Here is a 20,968-nt window from a genome sequence, read left to right on the forward strand (position 1 = left end):
CCTAATATGAAGCTTGGTGAGGTCCCCGGGAAGACACCCACTGTTTTGGATTAGGCCCTTCTGTTTTTAAGTACTTGATGTAATTTTGTCTTGTAACGTTACACAAGAACACAGCTGTATACTTAATCTCAGAGTTAAACCATTAATTTGCAAATTACAATATAGCAATACTCCCTATTAATAAAGCCATTACATAGGCTATGTTCATTTTCTATCCAGTAGTTTAAACACAACAGGTTTCACTCACACAGCTTAAAACTAAACTATTAGTTCATTTGCAATCAGACACAAAGACAGGTATGGTGTAAAATATACAACAGCAGACAGCTTGGATATACATTTTACTTTCATTTGTCTGAGATGTTTGTGCCAAGAATCCACTTGAGCCTGCTCTTCACTCTCTTTTAATACAATTAGGGAGAAAAAATTGTTTTTAAAATGATTAAAAGCATAACACTGCCCAGTGTCTTATACCCTCCAATGGTCTTCAACGTGTGTGACTGTCTTTGAAACCGTTTCAGAGCCGTTACATCACCTACAGCATGTATTTTTGGTTTATTAATCCCTCCTCCTCTAGAGGAGTTGCTGGAAGGAAAAAACCTTAACCCCTTTATTTTAAAATAAAAGCACACAAAAAAAGTCACGTAGATATTTTAAATAAGAATCAGACAGGGTTGAACCCTGATGCAGAGCAACACAGGTTCCCATTTACACTCCTATGTGATAAAATTAAAAAGGCCGAGTTGGGGTACTGTAACAGGCCCTCTGCACGAGCACCTCAAGAACGATGCAGCGATCTGCACCCACCGGGAACACCCCCGGTGCAGACCCAACAGGCCGTGCTACGCACAAAGTTGCTTGCTGATGATTTACCGAGACAAAAGGACGGGCGTCTTAATTCTTCCCCTTCGCCAGCCCAGATAAATTCCAGCCCTGAAGTACAGGAAATTAAAAGAGAACAATAAGCTACAAAGACACGCGTCCACCGGGGAAGGAAATCCCGATGGGCGCCGGAGCCCTGCAAGAGTTAAAGCGCGTGCTGTCCCCGCAGCCCCGGCCCCGCTGCTCCTGGTGCAGCTGCTACCTGCAGCCTCGGCCCCTCGGTAGCAACGCACAAGGGGAAGGCGCAATTTTGAGCTTCTCTTTTCATCTCTATGGTGACAAAAAGCTCCGCGGAGGGAAATCAGGGTGCCTTCCACTCAAAAGGTTTCTCATTTTCAATGACTGCCTTTCACAATATTTTAATTAAATCTCTGGTGGGGAAGCTTTATTTTTTTTTAGGTTGTGGGGCTCACAACAACTATAGTAAAAAAAAAAAAAAAGGGGGGGGGGGGGGAAGTAGTTCAAGCGTTTTTGAAATAGAAAGATTCTCTGAAGACATAAAAATAAATCTACCAGCTGCAAAGTTTTACAAGCCAGCATGAGAAGGGGCCGAGAAGTCATCCGGTGACCAAAATGTTGTTACATGCACATTCTCCCACATTTTAGCTGGGACTGAAGGACTGAACAGGAAAGGGGGCTGAGCACAGCCCAGGCACGAGCAGGGGCAGCATCAGCGGGACAGCAGCCCCTGGGGAGCCCCTTGCTCCCCCTGAAGCAGTAACAGCACTGCACCGCTGCGGGCAGAGCAGAAGATCCAGCAGCACACTGAACCGATGGCGCTGGAAGGCTGCAGTATAAAAGCAAGGTCACCGGATTTATCTTTGTTTCCCAAGATCTCTGTTCACTGCCAGCAGCACACAGACAGCTGTAACCTCGGAGGACGGAGCCCTCCCCGGCTCCTGCGGCAGGACTGGTGCAGGACCCACAGCCCCACCACCAGGAGCAAGCTCTCCCCAGGTCAAGTCAGAGCTTTCTGACAGCCAAATGGAAAGGCTCCTCTAACACCAACGGGATGGAACCACTGAAGAGATGCTGAAAAGTTTGTGTAAAAGTGACCAAACATCCCAAAAATCAGAAGTGGTAGAAGGCAGGAAGACCAGCTTGGGAGACTGGCTCCCAAGGACAGGCTTAGTAAAGGTCATTACCAGCCTCTCCACCCAAAATATCTTCTCTAGGGTGCCTGTTTCAATAGCAAAGCAGAAGCAGTTCAGCCTGCTTAAGGTGCATAGTGTAGAAGAACAGATGACTCTGCAGCTCAAGTCCATGAACTGCGCCAGGAGATCCAAGTGTGTTAACAAACGTAAAGCTCCGGCCAAAGCACCTTACCTCTCATCCAAGCTCACTTGTATAACGTGGCAATAATACCAGCTCTTTACCTCATGTAATTGCTGGAAGAACATTTTCATACCACAAAGGTACTGCAAACTCCTTAAAAATCAGGCTCCGTGACTGCAAAGTTTTCAAGTAACGAGACAAACCAGGACACACACGTCATTGATTTGTATTTATTTAAAAGTTTAACGGTTTACTGAAGTGAAAAGCAAAGCCTAACTAGATATGGGAAAAGAATACACTCATCCTTTAAAAGTACGAATTTAAGCACAGGGAGAGGCAATGCCACAATCCCCTCTAACAGACAAGCCCAGAGCCCCCGAATCCCAGACCGGTGCCTTTGTCATCACGCTCAATAGAAAATACAAGTTATTCAGGCAGGCTGACTACTTATCCTGTGCTCCCGCCTGCTCGCTGGAAATTGCTATGCTAGGAGCTGCCCAATCTGTAACGACTTCTGGATGAGTCTGCATTTGATTTCAGGGCAAAGGCCAAGCCAAGAGGGAGACCCCGCGAGGAACTCCTCCCTCCAGCCTCAGCTCATTTTTTAAGGCCGTCTCAAAGATGAAAACAAAATGCTTTAGTGCTCACAGGGGCTAAATATATGGAGTTCTAAAATGAAATACAACCTCCTTTCAAAGCCACTGATAGGCAAAAACTATGTTCTTTAAAATAAAATGCTGGAGCAGGGGTGGGAGTCATGCAGGACTAAAGGTTTCTTTTAAACTGACACAAACGGAACTGCCTATTTCTCATGTAAATTATTATTTTTTTAAATCATAATAACTACTGCAAGTCCAGCTACCCCTGTACATAAAACCCTTTCCACATACATATTTTCCTGGGGGAAAAAAGGCTTATCCCCACAAAGGAGTATGAAATAAATTGCTTTACTGAAGGTTAATAATATCCTGTCGCCGTGGTAAAAGACTCAATTACAAAACCTTCAGAAGAGCTCCCAAGGAACTCATCTGCCTGCAGTGACAGAGGCTTAAATAGCCAAAATACACAGAAAGGCTAAGCGCTTCCCAAAAGAGAGGAAAAGGGGAAAAAGATGGGGGGGTTAAGTAAAAAACCTGGAAATTGGACACTCAAGGTTATAAAAAAAACTGCACACACACACACCGATGATTCCTCTCTGCACACACAATTCTCTATAATCTCAGCAAGAATTATGGCCTAGGGAGACCAGCACTAATTTTAGTATCAGATTTATTATGCAGCAGGGAGCAGAAATCAGTCAGGCCCGTCTCTCACTCCTAATGGGCAGAACTAGATCACGCTCCGGGAAGGCTCTGCTGAAGAATAGCTCGGGCCTGGTGAAAAACAAAGCCCCCGGGGCTCCCCGGAGCACAAACACACTGCGTTCTTAGAAGCCACAATAAAACATGATGATACTCCTCGTTTCTACAGCGCTGCCTGCCAGAGGATCCCAAAGCACATCAGTCAGAGCTTCCAGCACCTCTCGGAGCCGGCCGTGGCGCGGAGCAGGGCACAGCCTTCAGGGTGCTCGGGCTGGGGCCCAGAGGGGCCCGGTGTGTGTTACCTTCCCGACCAGGGAGCCGTTCGGGCAAGTCCTCTGCGGGCAGGTGACGGCTCTGCCTGGCCCTCAGGAGGCTTCCAGGCAGCACTGCACTGCCATGGGGCAGAGGCTTAGGGGCTGCTGAGGAAGGATGCCGGGGGAGAAGTCCCCAGTGCACCCTTACACCACCCTCACGCTGCCACATCAGCCCTCCGGCACGCAGGGAGCATCCCCCAGAAGTTCACTGGGCAGCAGCAGAGCGCCCTTCTCTGCTCAGCACGTCCCCTCCCTGCCCCAGGCTGTTTGCAGAAGTTTCAGCACGGTGTGCTGCGCCCTGTCCGCTCTTCTGGGTGCTCATCTCTAAGTCTTAAGCATTTTCCAGCCTAGTCCCTGCATCCGTTTGTCCCCCCCCGCTCAGACAGCGAACAACACCAGCACCATTCCTAGGATGCTTTGAATGCCCAGTGAAACCAGGCCTACTTCGAACAACTGCTTCCAGTAAGCCAGCATCAGCCCCTCACAGAGGGCTGTCACGACTGGCTCACGCCTGCTCCCCAGCTCCCGAACAGCCCCGCGATGCAACGCCGGGGCAGCCTTTGCACAAAGCTTTGTCCCCTCACGGGAACTGAGGACAACACGCCACCACGCACACTGCACCGGCCATGGCTGAGGCAGTCAGCAGCAGCCCTCTTTGGAGGCACCGGTTATTTCCACCGGTTTGAACGTTGCAGGACACGTGAGCAGCACTTCTGTTTTCCACATCCATAAAACAAGAGCGATGACAATCACTTAGCTCATCTCCATGTGATGAGAATAAGGGTCAGATCTGAGCTAGTTCCAGTCATTTCAGCACTTCAGTCTTTTACAAAAAGATGATGCTGATGTCTACAGAAACCTGTGTCCCACAGACTTTCTACTACATTTTCAGTGAGACTTCTCCAAGAACCATTTTTCATTGGCATCTCACTAAGATGAAGACCAGAAACTCTAAAAATATCACTACCTCATTTTGTTTTCAAATAGAAGCCAGGCAGGTACATGCCTCTAAAAACTGCATGACCTTACTTCTTTGTGTATCTAGGCACTTTACTAGTAGTTTTCTAGTTGTGTTTCTGAAATGGCCGTGAGTGTATCAAGCAATTTAGGAGCTTTGCTTTGACCTGCTCTAATGGAAGCTTGCAGTTAACTCCTGCTAACCTCGATGACAGCAAAGACAACCAGCAATGAGTAATTTAGAAAAGTCCACCAGAAATGTACATGGTCACTCATGGTTTTTACCTAAATAACAGATAATAGTAAATAATAGTGCTAATGAAAACAGATTTAGAAGTTGTGAATTCTCCTGCATGTTTTCCTCCATCAAAAGAGCTGCCTTTTTGCCTCCAAATTTTAGAAGGGGAAACAAGAAAAAACATCACAGTTTCTTGTCCAAAAAGTACCTCCGTTACCCCAAAATCATCCACAAAGCAGTTCACTTACAGCCCAAACTTAGCCCTGGACAACTCATGTCCTGTTTGTTAAGAACTCCCAGAACTACTCCTGGCTATCTCATTTCTTCCACTGACTCCCTCAGTAACCCCGAGCAGCTGACTTCAGTGGAAGTTATGAGACTTAGAAATGAATTCAGGCATTTACACACCTGCCTGTAAAGCACAAAAAGCAGGAGAGCAAGGGACAGAAGAGACAGCAATCAGGCCCCAGTAATCCTGGCCTCAACCAAGCAAACTTAAACCATCTATCCTGGTCTGCTAACTTCAACGCAGAACGCTTTGCACATACTGCTGCTTCTACCACTCCGGCTGCCAGGCAGCAGAGAGTCTCTCCCATTTCTTAGGGCAGTGAAGACCTAAGATCCTCCTTACAAAAACGGGGACCAGATTACCGTTGAGGAATGCCACGTTAGATTTATTCAGTCAATTGTACTGGAAGTGCAAGCTCTCCTACAGAACAGCCCGTCATGTACACGGCACCCAGCGAGTTCACCAAAAACGACTTGTACATTAATGCTGCACATTTCAGACCTGCCAAGCAGCAGGAAAATAATCTTGCACATAACCACCAAATTACCTCTTCCTCCCTCTGCCTCTTTACAGCCTAGAGCACATTTTTGCCCGCATAACCAGCACCAATAAGCAGGCCAAGCAATTCAGGACTTGCTCTCTGATCTCTGTTCCACCTCAAGAAGCGCTTGGCAGCATCCATTTGTCTGCCTTGATCCAACGATCTCCAGTTCTCGGCAAGACAAACAGGTGCTGTTGTCCTTCTCTCAGCTGGAGGAAATTCAGAACATTTCAAGGAAACAAAGGGATGCACCCTCCGCAGATGAAGGAATGCACCTGCCAAAGGCCTCTAAGAACATTAAGAAACAGAAAAATTTCTTTTCATCTTGCCCATATGAGATGCTTACGCTGTCAACCACGTTCCTGCAGTTGCAAACTGGATGAAATAAGGTTATGTTTTCTGCAAGGATACTTGTCCTCCCTCCCTTTTTTCTGTAGCCATCATTTTCAAATGAATTGACACTTTATTTTACTTTCCACATATTGCAAGAGATCAGGATTACGCAGCATCAGCTGAATAAAGTTCCACACACGCTCTCATCAGCTTGATGTGTTCAGATGACAGTGATGGGGACTATAAAAGCATGAAGACAGATAATCACTGCTTATGTCTGCAATTATAGTTTCAATAAAGTTTCTTCATGGCTCTTTAGCATTAAAGCCTTTGGACTGGTAACTAAATTGCTTTCATTTTTTGTATTTTATGTTTTGCCTTCTCGACCCCCAGCACATACAAATGATTGAGATAAAAAAGAAATGCCCCTACTAAAATATCCACTGAAGATACCCCAAAAACAGCAGCCCAGAAATCTAAACTGACTTCTAATAACTACAACAAAATCAAAGCCAGGCTCACAAAACTTTGGGGAAAATCTTAACCATGGATGGCTTTCAGCTATCATTTTATTTGATCTGGAAGATATAACGTAGATGATGTGACCGGATTAAAACAAATTTTTAAAGAAGTCACACAAGACAAGCACAACTCCCTCTTCGTACATAAATTGCTGCAGACATCGCATGCATAACCCAACGCTTTGATCACGGTTCATGGTGATTCGCCAGGATTAGGCTGACATGGGGATTTAAAGCACACAGGCACCTGGCAGGAGACTCTCTCCAGCTCCCCTCTGCACCACCCACCCACCAGTGGGATCAGGGACCCCCGGGTGGGCAGCGGGGGACAGGCACACGCAGTTAGGACACGGCCCATGTCTGGGGACGTGCCCCTCGGGGGAGGCACGTCGGGACACACTCCTCGTCCGGGAAGGAGGAACCGCCGCAGCCACCCCTCCAGGCACCGGCAGGGAAGGACGAGGGCCTGGCTGCGAGCAGCGGTCACGGTCCCGCTGCACACAGGAGAACGCCAGGCTCCAGGAGCTGGGCCACGGGGGCGGAGGAGCGTCCGGCATGGCTGCGTGCCCAGCTCTGCGGGGAAGAGAGCAGCCAACGCTATCTGGAGGCAGAGGGCCCCCAGGACACCTGCAGCTCGCTCCTCTCCTCTGGTTTCTGAGGGCAGCAGGGCCGGCCTGCGCTGCAACGCCGTTTGAGCCCGCTGCCAGCCCCTGCCCTCGCCTCCCGCAGCCGCCGGGCGAGCGCTGCACCCCAGCCCCCATGGCAGCCCGCAGCGCCACGTGACGGCACCAGCCGTAACTCGCACCACAAACCACCTCTCGCACGCTGCGGCCCAGCGCCCTTATCTTGCTTCCCCCCTCCCCACAGCCTCGCCCCGCCGGCGCAGGTCGGAAACCCGAGCACACGGCAGGAACCTCGGCGTTCAGCGGTTGCAACCTCCACCGTGCCCCACGGCACCGGGGCTCTTGAGTCAGGGCCTCCCCTCCTGAGCTCTCGATCAGAAGTCGTTAAAAACAAAGAAACCTCACTTTAATCCCTCAAACAAGTCACCAAGAGCTGGCAGCGCACGACACTGCTTCGCTTCACGCGCTTCCTTCCCAACGTCCAGGGACGCCGTCAGCATCTCTCCAGAACAGAGGAGACCGTTTACCTCGCAGCACCGAACCCGGGGGTCAGGAAACAGCTGCGTTCTCTGCCACACTGAGACACTTGGGACAATCCCTTGTGCCATTTTCTCCTCCGGCCCTTGCTCCTTCAGGATCAGTGGCAGCATCCCCAGCAGCACCAGGGCCTTATTTCGGCTGGGTTCCCACACGCTCCTCAGAGTCCCACCTCCACCGACACTAGGCTGCGCTGACCTGGGTGCCCCCGGGACACAACCATCACACACAAAGCGCAGGTTTTCAGGGGGCTTTATCACCAAGTGCAGTTTGAACAGGGTGGAGACCCAACCTCAGGTGTGTGCACCCAGCCAGGGCCAGTTATCGAGGTGACCTACAGCACTGACGGGGGAGGAAGGTGAGCTATCTAGTACAAATATATCAATCAAAAAAACGAGCAAACTGAAACAAAAACACAAGGGAGCCCCAGCCACCAGACTGACAGCCCTCCCTGCACCTGCCTCGGCTGGGCTCGTGTGGGACTCGCACGAGATCTCCCGGGAGATTCGGGACGCTGCAGAGGCACAGCGTTAACGCCACAGCCCACACAGCAGCCCTGCACCAAAAGGTGGGCTGCGAGTCCCGTGTCCTCAGCAAATTCCTGTGGTATTTCACATCTCCACATCACCTTCAGATTTCTTTTCCACGTTTTCTGTTCCCTTCTGCACCCAGGGTTGCTTTAAACTTTGCGGGTCTGCCAGACACAATGCCAGAAGTAGGCAGATTTCACCAGCAAACGAGCATCTTCTATAGCCTTCTGCAACATTTTGCAAGCCTGTGGCAAACACAGGACAAACACTGTGTATGCATCAGGCTCAGACTCGGAGCAGAGAACAGCACCTGTGCATCTCGGAACATAAATGATTGATAACAGGGCCAAATGGAAAACTACACGATTCCTGCTTTCAGTACGTGCTGCAGAAAAAACACCAGCAAGGTCCCTGCAGCAGCACCTTTCTCCAGCAGCGCACCCAACAGACAACCAGCCCTCAGGGTTTGCTACTGACAAGCTTTTGCCACAATCCATGCCTCCAACTTGAGCGATACCTCTCAGTCCAGCTGGACTTAGAGATGCTTGGGACAAACGCTCCGCTCTTTGCAAACTCCTTACACACCCCATCTAATCACCCTTCGGGAGGATTCCTGTACAACACTCGTACAGCAATTCTAACAAAAACCTCTAGTGACTCTAGCTAGTAAGTTCTCTATTTCTGCCAGCATTCAAGGAGCTGAAACTCTTGCTGGCACTTCATAGTCCTTATTTTAAAGGAATCAAATCTTCAGAACGCTTTTTCTCGCTATGCTCCTCACCTTCCCATTCATGCAAAACCGACCCACAAAACAGCATAAAGATGAGCTCAGAATCAGGAATACTAAAACACAAAGGAAAACAGCACAGGACAGGTTTGGGGGGACTAGAAGTTCATATCCTCTGGGCAATACCAGCATTCCCAATGAGCTGGGCTAAGCCACAAGGGCTGGAACTGCTCCAGGGCTTTGCCCAAGTTCCCAGCCAAGGGAAGAAGCACAGCAGCCTCACTCCGGCCGTACCTCACAGTTACAAGGCCCATACAGAAGAAAATAAAACCAACAGGACTTAACAACTTCAAACCTTGGGAACTACTTAATTCACTAGATATTAGTTTCTTTCCCCCACCCCACCGTTTTCCCTCCCACCTGCCAGGCCACCTCATTACTGTCACTCTACATCAGCTCTTGCTACAGTAGTTTTCTTGGACCTTTGCCCCTTTAGTCAGCTTGAAGCCTCTTCCCTATTGTACATCAGAGTCAATGGGAAATTAATGCAAGTCCTTGCTGGGGGGAGGGAAGGGCAGAGGGAATGACGCTTTCTGCTGCTGTCGATATTACTTTCCCCGCACCCTTCTTGCCACATACACCTCACCAACGTTTTAAGAAGCCCTGCTTGCATTTAACTGCTCTTGCTGAAGTCTCTGGAGCTATTCTTCACGTGTGATGTTTCAAATGTGTTAGCAGGGTAGGGTCCTTCTGTCTGATCTGAAGCTCCGAGTACAATCATAATACATAAATTAAGCCTACTTGATCACAACAATACAAACAGCTGCAGATCTCCCAGCACGATGAACAACTGAGCAAGGGCAAAGCACTTCCTAACATCCTTAGCGTTTTCTCTGCACTTAAAAAATAAAGGAAACATTTTCAACAGGAGAGCAGCAGAACGTCAAAGTTTAGAAGTAACTTATTAATACCGCATGCTGATCCGACTACAGGGCTTCACATTAACTTGAAAGTTACTCAGCAAACCACAATTTCTACAGCAATATCATCTTAGAAGCCTAAGCCACGTTGAACACTACTCACATAGTTTACAGAATTATTCCAGTGACTAAGGCAAACAGAATGTGTGATTGCAGGACCAGAGACTAAATTAAGTTTAGACGATTTTTAAAAAATAATCACATACTACAGAGACCCAGCCTCGTGCCTGCAATTACTTTTTTGAGGCAACAGCAGATTAGTAAGTATTTTCTTGTGCGAGAGATCCTCTGGTGGAAGAGAAAATACAAGAGAGATGAAACTGGCTATCTCTGAAAGAGAAGTGATGGAACTGACCGTATACAAAGTACTGTCAAACACACAAAGTAATCTTTTAATCTTTTTCTGCTGCAGGCTCCTCAGTTCAACAAAGCATTTAATAACGTGCTTTTAGTCCATCCTGATTCAGCACAGCACTTACCCACATGCTTATGCCAACTTAAGTATATGCTTAAGTGCTTTTGCACAATAGGGACAGAGAAGATTCAGGCCCTGCAGATGAGCCAGTTTCTGAAAGAAGCCCTTTTATTCCCCATAAAATGTCTGTCTCTATCTACAGCTTCCCTTCCCTTTAGAGCATGACCTAAAACGTGTTGGAAGAGAACATTAAAACACAATTGAAAAGTCAAATAACTATTAGGAACAGCATCTACGTGTGACTTAACAAAATAGAAGAGCTGTTCTTTTTCCTTCCCAGCACAGCAGATACCTTGATCTGCAGACATCACTCTACCCCGTTTCACTAGCTCTCCTCTAAAAATAAGTTACAGGTTCCCCTAATGCTTTGGATTTCACAACATTTATGAGACTATCACCAGAGTCAACAGGCTAAAAAAAGAATCCATTAGCATTAACTGGGCTGTCACTGGCAGTGACAAATAAATGAATTTGATGGTTTTAGATCAGTCATTAGTAGACCTACCCCCAGGCTGGTAAAGGCTCAGCACTTTGCAGACGAGATGTACTCAATCTGGAAGCAGAGGAGTGTACAAGGGTGTTAGCATGCTGCTCTTCTTCCTATCCTGCCTTACTTCAGACCCTTTCCTGGCATATCCAAGCACCCAGGTCTTAGTACAGAAAAGTTACAGCTAGATGCCATTAAAAAAAAATCTAATAATAGAGAAGAACAAAGGGAATGGAGAAACACATTCAAAAAAAAGTTAAGCAGTGTTCAATTTTAATTTTTAAGTGAGCAGTAAGTTAAAATGAAAAATGCACTAGACACAGCTTTTGTGGTTTTGTAACACAAAATACATCCTTAGGCAATGATAATAGAAAGACATGTATTTTACACAGAACAGGACAGTCTCTGGGGATTAAGGACAGTGTGAGCATCTACCTGAGTGTTTAGGGAGAAGAAATAAACGTTTACATCTCCAAAAATAACAAAGTGATGAAAATCTAGCTCTGCTCTTGCCTCTGACAAAACTCACTGCACTACAGAATGCCTTGCACAGCCACTTTTTCCTCTGGCTGCCAGCATGAAAGAACAGAGATCATGTTGTGCCTCAAACAGATCGCAGAGAGCAAGAAGCTGAGCCCAAGAATAATGGGTTTTAAAACCCTGATCCTCTACTACCTGAGCAGATCAGCCAAGACTCAGACTCATCAACTTTTTCATTTGAGCACCTGATGCCAAAGGGAGACGAGCTTTAAGAGCCGCTTACGCTGAACAAGGCATCTACATCAGGGTAGGCTGAAGATACCCACACACCGGCCATCAACTGCAAAAAGAAGTCCCTCAAACCGTTTGGAAGAGACTTCATACTCTGTATGCAGAACATAAAGCAATGCTACTAGGGTACACATGTGCCCAATGCCAAGAGCAGTAAATACTACCTCTCTCATTCTATCCAGACATGCAAATGCAGGGGAATAAAAAAATAATAAAATTAATAGCAGAAAGGTCTGACCGAGCTGCTCTTGAGCCTGGTAGGAAAGGAAGGGTGGCAGGAAAGGAAGAATCCCAAGCTCTGCTAGCGTGTTCAGGCCGCATTCTTTTGAAAATGACTTCAAAGTCTGCCCTATACTTAAAGCAAGAAGGGAAGTAGTGGGACTAACCCGGAGGAGTTTAGAGGAAGAAGCAGGGGAGGAAGCAACAGAACTCTTGACTTCCAAGGTCCATCATCCATCATTTGCTTTGGAATAAAATCTCTCCGCTACTCTGGCTCACGCTTATCAAACAGCCAAGGGATGCAGACACCCTACCTACGGTTAACTTAATTGGAATCAGACATCTAAATCCACTGTTTCACTTAAAAATAAAAAATCCCAGGTTAGGCTGGGTGTTATTCCAAAAGGGCATGCCCTCCATTTGCTGCTCTGGAACAGCCAGCTTCACGTGGGTTTAACCAGAGCAACTCCAATGAAAGCAGAGTTGTTGATGCTCTGCTTTTTGCCCAAGAAGGAGGAACAGATGTGTACGACAGCACCTCGTGCAATCCATGGGCCCGGCCAGACAGGAAACCAGCTAGTCCCCAGACAAGGTACGCAGTTCGCCGCTACACTGGCTGACGGGAGCACAGAGATGCCAGAACTCGTTATCGGTCCTGCGCTGTCCTCTGTCAGGACAAAACATACCCAACAGAAACACCGGTACGCAGCGTCACCGTTCGACCACCAGACGGAACGTCTGTCTCACCAAATAAAGCCCTTTTGCTACTCCACGCTGGACAGTCAGCAGCATACCGTGCCCAGCCAAGGCAGAGTAGATCCCAAATTGCCACACACAACCCTGACAAGAACAAGCTCCACTGCGGCTGGTCAGCAGGCCTCCAGCAGCTCCCAGCAGTGGCTGGGCTGCCCCCGCAGCCGCTGCAGAGGACGCAGCCTGCAGTCAGCAGGTCACACACGGGGCTGATGAATGCTGTGAACGCTACCAGTAACTCCAGCTTGCTGACTTGCCAGAGCAACTCCCTGCCACGTGCACCACGGCCCCATGGTAGCACCAGAACAGGCTCCTCGGTCCCACGCTGCAGGAACCTGAGCACAAAACACAACTCGGGGAGCAGCCTCGTTAACTGCAAGTTTGGAGTGAAGTTTTATCTGCCTCACGCACTGCTTTGCACAACAAAGCATCCAAATATCTGTACCAGTAAGTTTCACAAGCATACTTTCATGACCAAAGAGCTTCTTCATGGACTGAGGCTGTTGTCTTTCTGCTCTTTAGGGTGTTTTTTTTTTTTTTTTGCCCCTTTCCCCTTTTTCTTTTTAAATAACACTCTCCAAAGAAGGGGGGAGGGTGCAGGGGGTGGGAATTGCTCCCATTTGAGAACATCTAGCGAACGTGCTAAATTTGCTAGGGCTTTTCCAGCCTACCACAGCAGGTAAGGTCGGAGCTGACAGGCTGCGTATATCACAAGTCAAATGACAGTAGTCTTTGGTATTCAAAAGGAGGGTACTAAACGACTTCCTTCCCCTGCCCACCCCCGTCACAGCTGCTTTTTAAGGATTTTTATGTCAGCAGAGCTACAATCAACTGTTAGAGAGCTCCTTCCAGCATTTGGAAGCAGGACAGATTGTTATCAAGGAACAGCAGCCTCCAGAACATGGATGTGTATTCTTTTCATCTCGCTGATAGCCATAGACTGGAACCTCAGCGAGTCAAACCCCTGCAGCATATTCCCAAAAACAATGGCTTCAAGTCATCCTGGGCTTCACGAGGAGAGAAGGATTACACATCACTGCGTAATCCACTGGAGGCAATCACTGAGGATTTTCTGCAAGGGTCATTCTCAGAAAATCAGGGAAGAATGCTCCGCTGTTACAGCCTGCCACTTCTTGCTCAGTAACCAATTTGCATCACCAGAGAGGTGTCAAATCGTGAAGATCTAGTTAAAAAAAGCCCGAAAGAAAGCGTTTCACTGGGACAGTCTGAAAGAGGAGGCCCAGCCAATTAAAATCAATCAGAAGGGGGAAGGAACGGACACAAATCATTGTGTGCGCCCACAGAAAAGCGAGCGTGACCCCGCAGGCCACAGCGAGGCGCGATCCGGCAAGGAGGCGCGTGCGGCCCCAGCACCCGCGGGCGGCCGGAGCTGAGCACCCTGGGCAGGCCGGGAGGGCTCCCAGAGGGAGGAAGGGCCCGGTGGAAGGAAGGCATTGCCGGCAGGCCCCACGAGCGAGCGCGGCCTTCCCGCAACCCAGCCTCCTCCTCCTCTCCTCCTCCACGTACCCCATCATCGAGACCACCGGAGCGAGCTGAGCCCTTTGCGTTTGGCTACACGCGCCAGGGAGGACGGCTGGTAGGGGAAAAAAAAAAAAAAAAAAATCTCCCCTCGTACCTAGAGAGAGACAGAGACGTTTCATTAAATGCCATTAATCTCCACAGACCCAAGCATTAGCTAGTTAATTAGACTAAAGCACAGTTGCATTTTAACGCTCTACGCTCAGTATTCAACTGGGATAAATGAACAACCGAAGTCCAAAACCGTAATCCAGTATCTAATTAAAAAACAGAAAACAAAAAAATCCAGATTATAAAATACAATCCAGAATAATATATCACAATTGATGTGAAATCTGTTCCTCACTGCACACGATTTTCTCCAGTTTGGTGATAAAGCCCCTTTCAAGTCTTTTGTCCCTCCTCCCCCCCAAGGACCCTGTGGAAATCCCAGCACCTTAGAGGGGACAAGTACATAAAAAGCAGCCACAGACAGCGCTGACCTCTCTCCAGACAAGAGCAGTTCCTGCTAAGAGCAACGTACATTCCAGAACTGACCCCACACATTTCTTACCAAAAGCAAAAACTACCAAGAAAAGCTACTTGAAGAAAAACAAAATCCCTTTTGTAAAAATGTCCTGTTAAACAATGCAAAAATCAGGTCAATTTAAGACACTTATATCCGCTGCATAAGACGTGCCCTGTTTTTGGTGATGTTTTTTTTATTATTATTTATTGTTTTAGAAGAAATCACAAAGGACAGTTTAACAGCTCTGTTGTAACCATTATTAACTTTTACAAACAGCACTACAGAAACAGATACCTGGTAGCTGAAGACAGTTTATAAAGTAAGCCTTTAAAGGTAGTGGGCAGGGGGAAGGAACAGCAACCACAGTGCAAGGTCACCCTCATGCAAGATAATCGTCTTGAATCATGAAACCTTACAAATTTTTAGTTTCCTGAATTTTATCTGAAAGACAGCGTTAATCCAACAACATAATCCAGAAGCCACAAACCCTACAAACTATAAATTCTGCTCAGCATGGAAGCGAGCCAGGCAACTCATTATTCACTAATTAGTTATTAGATACATCCAGTGAAGAAAAGAACCCCAAAATACTTGTCTATATTAGTTTGGTTTAAAATTCTGCAAGTAGCCTGTTAGCTTTGTTGTTGTTGTTTGTTTTTATTTTAAAGAAATCACCAACACCTCTCCTGCTGTATGCCTAAGGTTCTTAAATTACACATTGTTTTTTCCAGATGCACGCTTTGCACAGCATATGATGTTATGGCTCCACACACTATTAAACTCCTTGCTTTCATAAAAGCTATATACAATAAAATTGTTGGGTTAAATTTGCTCAGGCAGTCTCCTGCCATGAGCTTTCACCTGTTCTTCCGTATTATAAACGTGCCTCTACAAATTCAAAGTTGTCTTCCCACTTTTTAAACGGGATACCAAAGCAACCCAAGGTGATTAGTGCGCATGCGAGTGGCGTACACCAGATAAATTAAATCCTTCCTATCGATTCTCAGAAACAAATAGTAAGTTGATTACAAAAGTTTTCTTTTGGCCTCTGACTTTCAGAATTCAAACGCAACTGCCCACACATTTGGATCTGAAACTGATCTGTTGCTTTCATTGGCCACAGTCTGAAGAGCAACAGCCACTTCTATTCCATAAGCAGGTCCTCCAGAGGAAATGGCACCTAGCGATGCTTCAGAGCCAGCAGCAGACAGAAGCATCGCTGCACACAGCTAGAGCATCTTTGTCCCTGCGCGGAAACCGGCCGCACTACAGCGAGAGTGCCCTGGAAAAAGGTCACTCCTCCAGCCAGCGGTAAGGGACTTACAGCTCTTTGTTTCACTGCTCTTGCAAAAGAACACCCTGTGGCCTGAAGAGTTCAGAGCTTCATCAGAAACTTGCTATCCAACACTTAGTAAGTCTCCAAACATATCTCTGAAGTTATGCAAAAGCAAACTTGCAAACAATGAAGGCAGAGATACATTCCCATCCATCACAACCACAGAACTGAAAGCTCAGCTCAAAACAAGCCCAAAGTCTGCACTTAATCCAAACGCTCTTCATAAACACCATGCAAAACACATTGCGTAAAAGAGCATAACAAACGCGAGTAATGCAGCAACGATCTCCCACCACCACGAGAGAAGCCTCTGGTGTTCAGCCAGTGGCAGCTGAGCAGGACTCTGCAAGGAGACGGTTAAACTGGAGACACGTAATATCGCACAAAGCAGCTCTCCTGTAGTTTCACAGCCATACGCTGATACCCTTAAGACGCCATGCACTCCGGCTTTAAAAGCTTTCATTGCCAATTCCCTGTTTGAAACCTGAACTGCCTGGCAACAATGATTCTCTGTGTGCCTAAAATCCTATTATCGATCCTCCTACTTACCTTAGGCTGTGCTCGTCGGGGAAATGCAACTTTAGGGTCAATCTGAGGAAAAAGAAAGGGGAAATCAACAAGATAGCTTTTGTTGTCAGGGTTTCTTTTTTTTTTTTTTTTTTTTTTTTTTTAAATCACTGAATTATTAATCCCTCATTTCTCAGGCTTATAATTCAGCACACTGGGTCATCTAGAACTACTTTGGAAGTGAGAGATCACAGTCTGGGTTTGTCAGGTAGTTTTTTTTTTGGCAAGGGGAGGGAGATATGAAGAGAGAAAGAAAACATCTCTTCTGTACATCCCCTGCATCAACTTCGGGGCTACAATCTCTGCTTGCACCCAGGGAGCTCTGTGCAGCCTCTGGGTGCTACCTCTACAACAAAACTGCACGCTAACTGTATCTGCACGCTCTGGAGGTTGCACAGAAAAATCAGCAGTCCTGATCAAGATCTTAACCTGTTGTTTGTGACACCTGCACCTTCCTTCAGTTGGGCTTTGGGTTACTTCGTTTTTTGTTTTTCTGTTTTGTCAACGGACTAGCAACACTACACAAAAAAAGAAATGCAAAACTCAAGTCAGATTATCTCAATTAATTATTAGAACTAAATCGTTAGAAGGAATGCAAGATTATCCTTCATAACAACATCGCTAATTGATCTGGTATACTGCTTCCCTCAAAAAATACGGGTGAGCAGTGAAAGACTCTGGGGTGGAAAAAGAAGAGAGCAAGACAAAACATGCAGGCACTTTAACCCAGAAGGGACCAACTTCTTAAGGATTTTCCATGAAGGAATTACCTAAAGCATTCTTGAACGAAGCATGCTACCACAGAGACAAAAAGGAACAACAACAACAATCTGTTTCACCCCACGGTCCCTTGTTTTAAGGTACAGCATTGACTCCCATCATGCTGCATAAATTAGAAACCGTGTCCACTTCGCAATTCCAAAATGCTACTTCTGCAATTGAAAAAAAAAAATAATCCACAAGGGTCACCTTTAAAAATTAAAAGTTCTCTACCAGTCAAAAATCACTTAAAAATAAAAAGTATCATAAATGAATGGCTGGATGTAAATTAAAAACATCCCACCTTCGAAACAGATGTCCATCTCAAATTGTCATCTTTAAAAATGACTGCAATAAAATGTCTACGTGCTCCTGATTGCACCTGTATTTTTTTTTTTTTGGCAGCGTCTGCACACAGACACGTTCTAAATAAAGAGACTGGAAAAGGATGTTTTAAAGGACTAAATCCTACCTTAACTGTGCAACTTGTGACTGCCTTCAGTGGCATTTCTGACTGCACAGCAAACTTTAATCCTGGCCACGCTAAGGCATATGTAAAGTGAAGGCTTTGAGAGTTTGGGTTTGGTTTGTGTTATATTCCCCCCCCCAGCGCCCCCAGCTAATCCCGAACAAGGAGATATTTCAATATGGTGTTGTCATTCCTGTGGTGATTTGACTGATAAATAACCACGGGCCTCTCCTACAAAGCAGTTTTACTCAATTAATATGTCAAAATTGCAAACATCACAAACATTTGATGTGCAACTGATAAACTGATTTGTCTGCACTGGATACAAATAGAGTATATTTTTTAAAAAACATACCTGAGAAATGAGCGATTACATGCCACTTAATTGTTCAAAAAGCATAAAGAGTAAAATTCTTTATCTAGAAAGCTAACCTTTTCATAGAGATTAACATTATCTACAAATATATTCAGCACTGACTAGGCATTTGTCTACTGGGGAAATACAACAGGTATGGATTTTCCACAGAGATACCCAAAGGTAGAGGCAAATATGCACGTTCCTGCATTTGCTTCTCAAGTCCAAGATTTCTCAATAAAGGAGAACGCCAGTCCCACCAGAACGACATTGCTGCGGCGTCCCACTGGCGAAAAAAGTTGGGAGAGCCATTCAATTCTGAAGCAAAACAGTCATTTCTGAAGGTCGGCTCAAAGAGCACGGAGTTCCCTGCACCACAGCAACTGCACTTATTTCTTAAACAAGTGATTTTCCTTCCCCAAAACTTTTGGATGCACACCATCAGCATTTCCAGCTACCGATAAACATGTCAAATCCATACCTTTTGCATAACCCTGTCAACTATTTAAACAACAACCAAAAAAAAATCTACCAAATAAAAATTAGTTAGTTAGGTACAATTCTACTTACTGTATCTACAAGTCCTCTAGGAAATGACTATAATACTATTTCTGATATGAATGGCCATTACCTAAACAAAGCTTTTAACGTAACTGTAAACAAGAGCGACGTTTCCATGCCAATACCCAACCGATCTGCCTCCTGTGCTGAACGTTGAAACAGAGTCAAATGCTATGTTATACTAAAGAACAGTTACTACAACGCGCTTACAGATAAATGGCTGAAAGGGAGCCTGGCTGGTTCTGTGTGCTACTTTTAGGTTGCATTCTGACTGTAAGGCTGATTTGTTTTTCAAATTGATTCAGTCATTATCACACAATCAAAATCGAGGCAAATTTGTCCTGGTCAAGCTTTTCACCCCTTCCCCAAGGAAAAGAAAATTAATGTATTGCAGAGACTAAATGGTGATAAAGGAAAAAAGCTGGGGGAGGACCTAATTATAGGCGGAAATGAGACAGGGTGGCCTCCCTTGATTTTTTTTTTTAAACTCTCGTTCAAGATACTGTTTGTCTTTGTTCTTCTTATCTAAATTTATCTTTTAAAACACATAGAGAATACAGCTGCACACGAAAAGTCTGGTGACTTTAATCTCTGAAGCACAGTTGAATCAGTTATCATACCATATCTGATTAAACCTAAAATCAAATTATTAAGGCATGTGAAAGCATGGGCTACGTGTTCAGACAAGCCCAACAGAATTTGTAGGTCAAATTAAAACCCTAAATTCCACCTGCTTCTACAAGGGCTTTGGGTTTTTTGTTTTCAGGGAAATCACATTAAAAATCATACACTGGTGTTTGCTCCCTGTTTGTTCTATTCCTGTTAACTGCATCTCATCCACACAGGTGCACGCAGGATGTTCCAGCCCTGAGACAGGATTCTCCCTAGCACCACGCTCGCGTTAAAACATTTCAGATCCGGAATGCACGCTATCAAGGACGGTTACAGCAACGAACACATTTGATACGTTCAGCAGAAGCTCTCTGCCAGACAGTTGAACCAATACGATCCTTCCCTTCCCAAAACACGACCCTCCTCAGACCGATCGGTACCAGAGCAAAAATGACCTCTACCGGCGTCCTTTCCCCCACCCTCCAGGTTTGCCGAGGCTGAACACTGAAACAAAGTGAGGCACACGCAAACTTCATCATCCCTCGGCGTGGCCTCGATTGCAGGGAGGGGGACGGGGCCTAACGCTGCGCACACGGGGCACCTATTGTTTGACCCAGCGCTGAACGTGCACCAGCAGGTCAAGGGGTCAACTTCATGTTTAAAAAACAAACAAACAAAAAAAAAACATGCAAGCGTAATGTTCATTAAAAAACAGATCAGATGAATGATCTCATGAGCGGTCTCCTTGTGTTATCCACTGGAGACTGAGCGTAGAAAAAGCTTTGCAGAAAGAACAACAAACCAGGACTTGGGCTGCTCTGCCACCGCCAACCTCGAGCTCTCGCACGGCTCCCCAAAATTACCGGGCCGGGGAGCCTCTCCGAAAAAATGGCTTAGGGAGTGACACCAGAGGCAGCTTTTGTGATCTGATGGTAAGTCACCCCTGCCTCGAGACACACACACCAGTAAGGAAATAAATGATCGATCGCAGCAATAAAAAGTTCCCCGAGGAACGCCTTCTGCAGCGGAACACCAAAAAAGTTAGATTTCACCCTGCAATTCTTCTCAATGTCACCGCTCGATAAAACACAAGGCTAGGGGAGGAGCCAGCAGCTGGTATGGGAAGATTCGGATTGAAAAAAAAAAAAAAGAAAAAAGAAAAGTTACAGCGTTTCCTCTGTTAAAAGTGAACTCCGGGAGGGAAGGAAAAAAAATAAAAAATAAAAAATAAAACACAGAAAGAGCCGCGGAGGCCGGCGCTGCCTCAATGACAGCGTGACACGGCCGGGCCCCCCCCCGCACCTACCGTCTTGGAGTCCAGCTCGTGGTGGGGCTGGGCCAGCACTTTGTCCACGCTCGCCGGGTCCGCGAACGTAACAAACCCGAAGCCTCTGCGAGAGACAAAGAACAGGGAGCGGGGGGCGGGGGGCGGTGAGCACCGGAGGCAGCGGAGGAGCGGCGGCACGGAGGCAACGCCGCCCCCGCCCCGCGCCTCCCCCCCCCCCCCCC

The 20,968-nt window shown here is 46.6% G+C and overlaps 1 protein-coding gene across 1 annotated transcript in view; it reads right to left on the minus strand.

Annotated features, from left to right (window-relative positions):
- The window catches only part of MSI2 (musashi RNA binding protein 2), a 229,308-nt gene that overhangs the window by 207,724 nt on the left and 616 nt on the right, over positions 1-20,968 (minus strand). The window contains exons 2-3 of the mRNA XM_035343446.1: positions 20,766-20,850; positions 16,686-16,727 (exon numbers count right to left, since the gene is read on the minus strand). Of these exons, the coding sequence (XP_035199337.1) occupies positions 16,686-16,727; positions 20,766-20,850 (127 nt within the window). The remainder of the gene's footprint in view (positions 1-16,685; positions 16,728-20,765; positions 20,851-20,968) is intronic.

The sequence above is a fragment of the Oxyura jamaicensis genome, chromosome 19 (assembly GCF_011077185.1).
Source record: "Oxyura jamaicensis isolate SHBP4307 breed ruddy duck chromosome 19, BPBGC_Ojam_1.0, whole genome shotgun sequence".
Classification (NCBI taxonomy): domain Eukaryota; kingdom Metazoa; phylum Chordata; class Aves; order Anseriformes; family Anatidae; genus Oxyura; species Oxyura jamaicensis.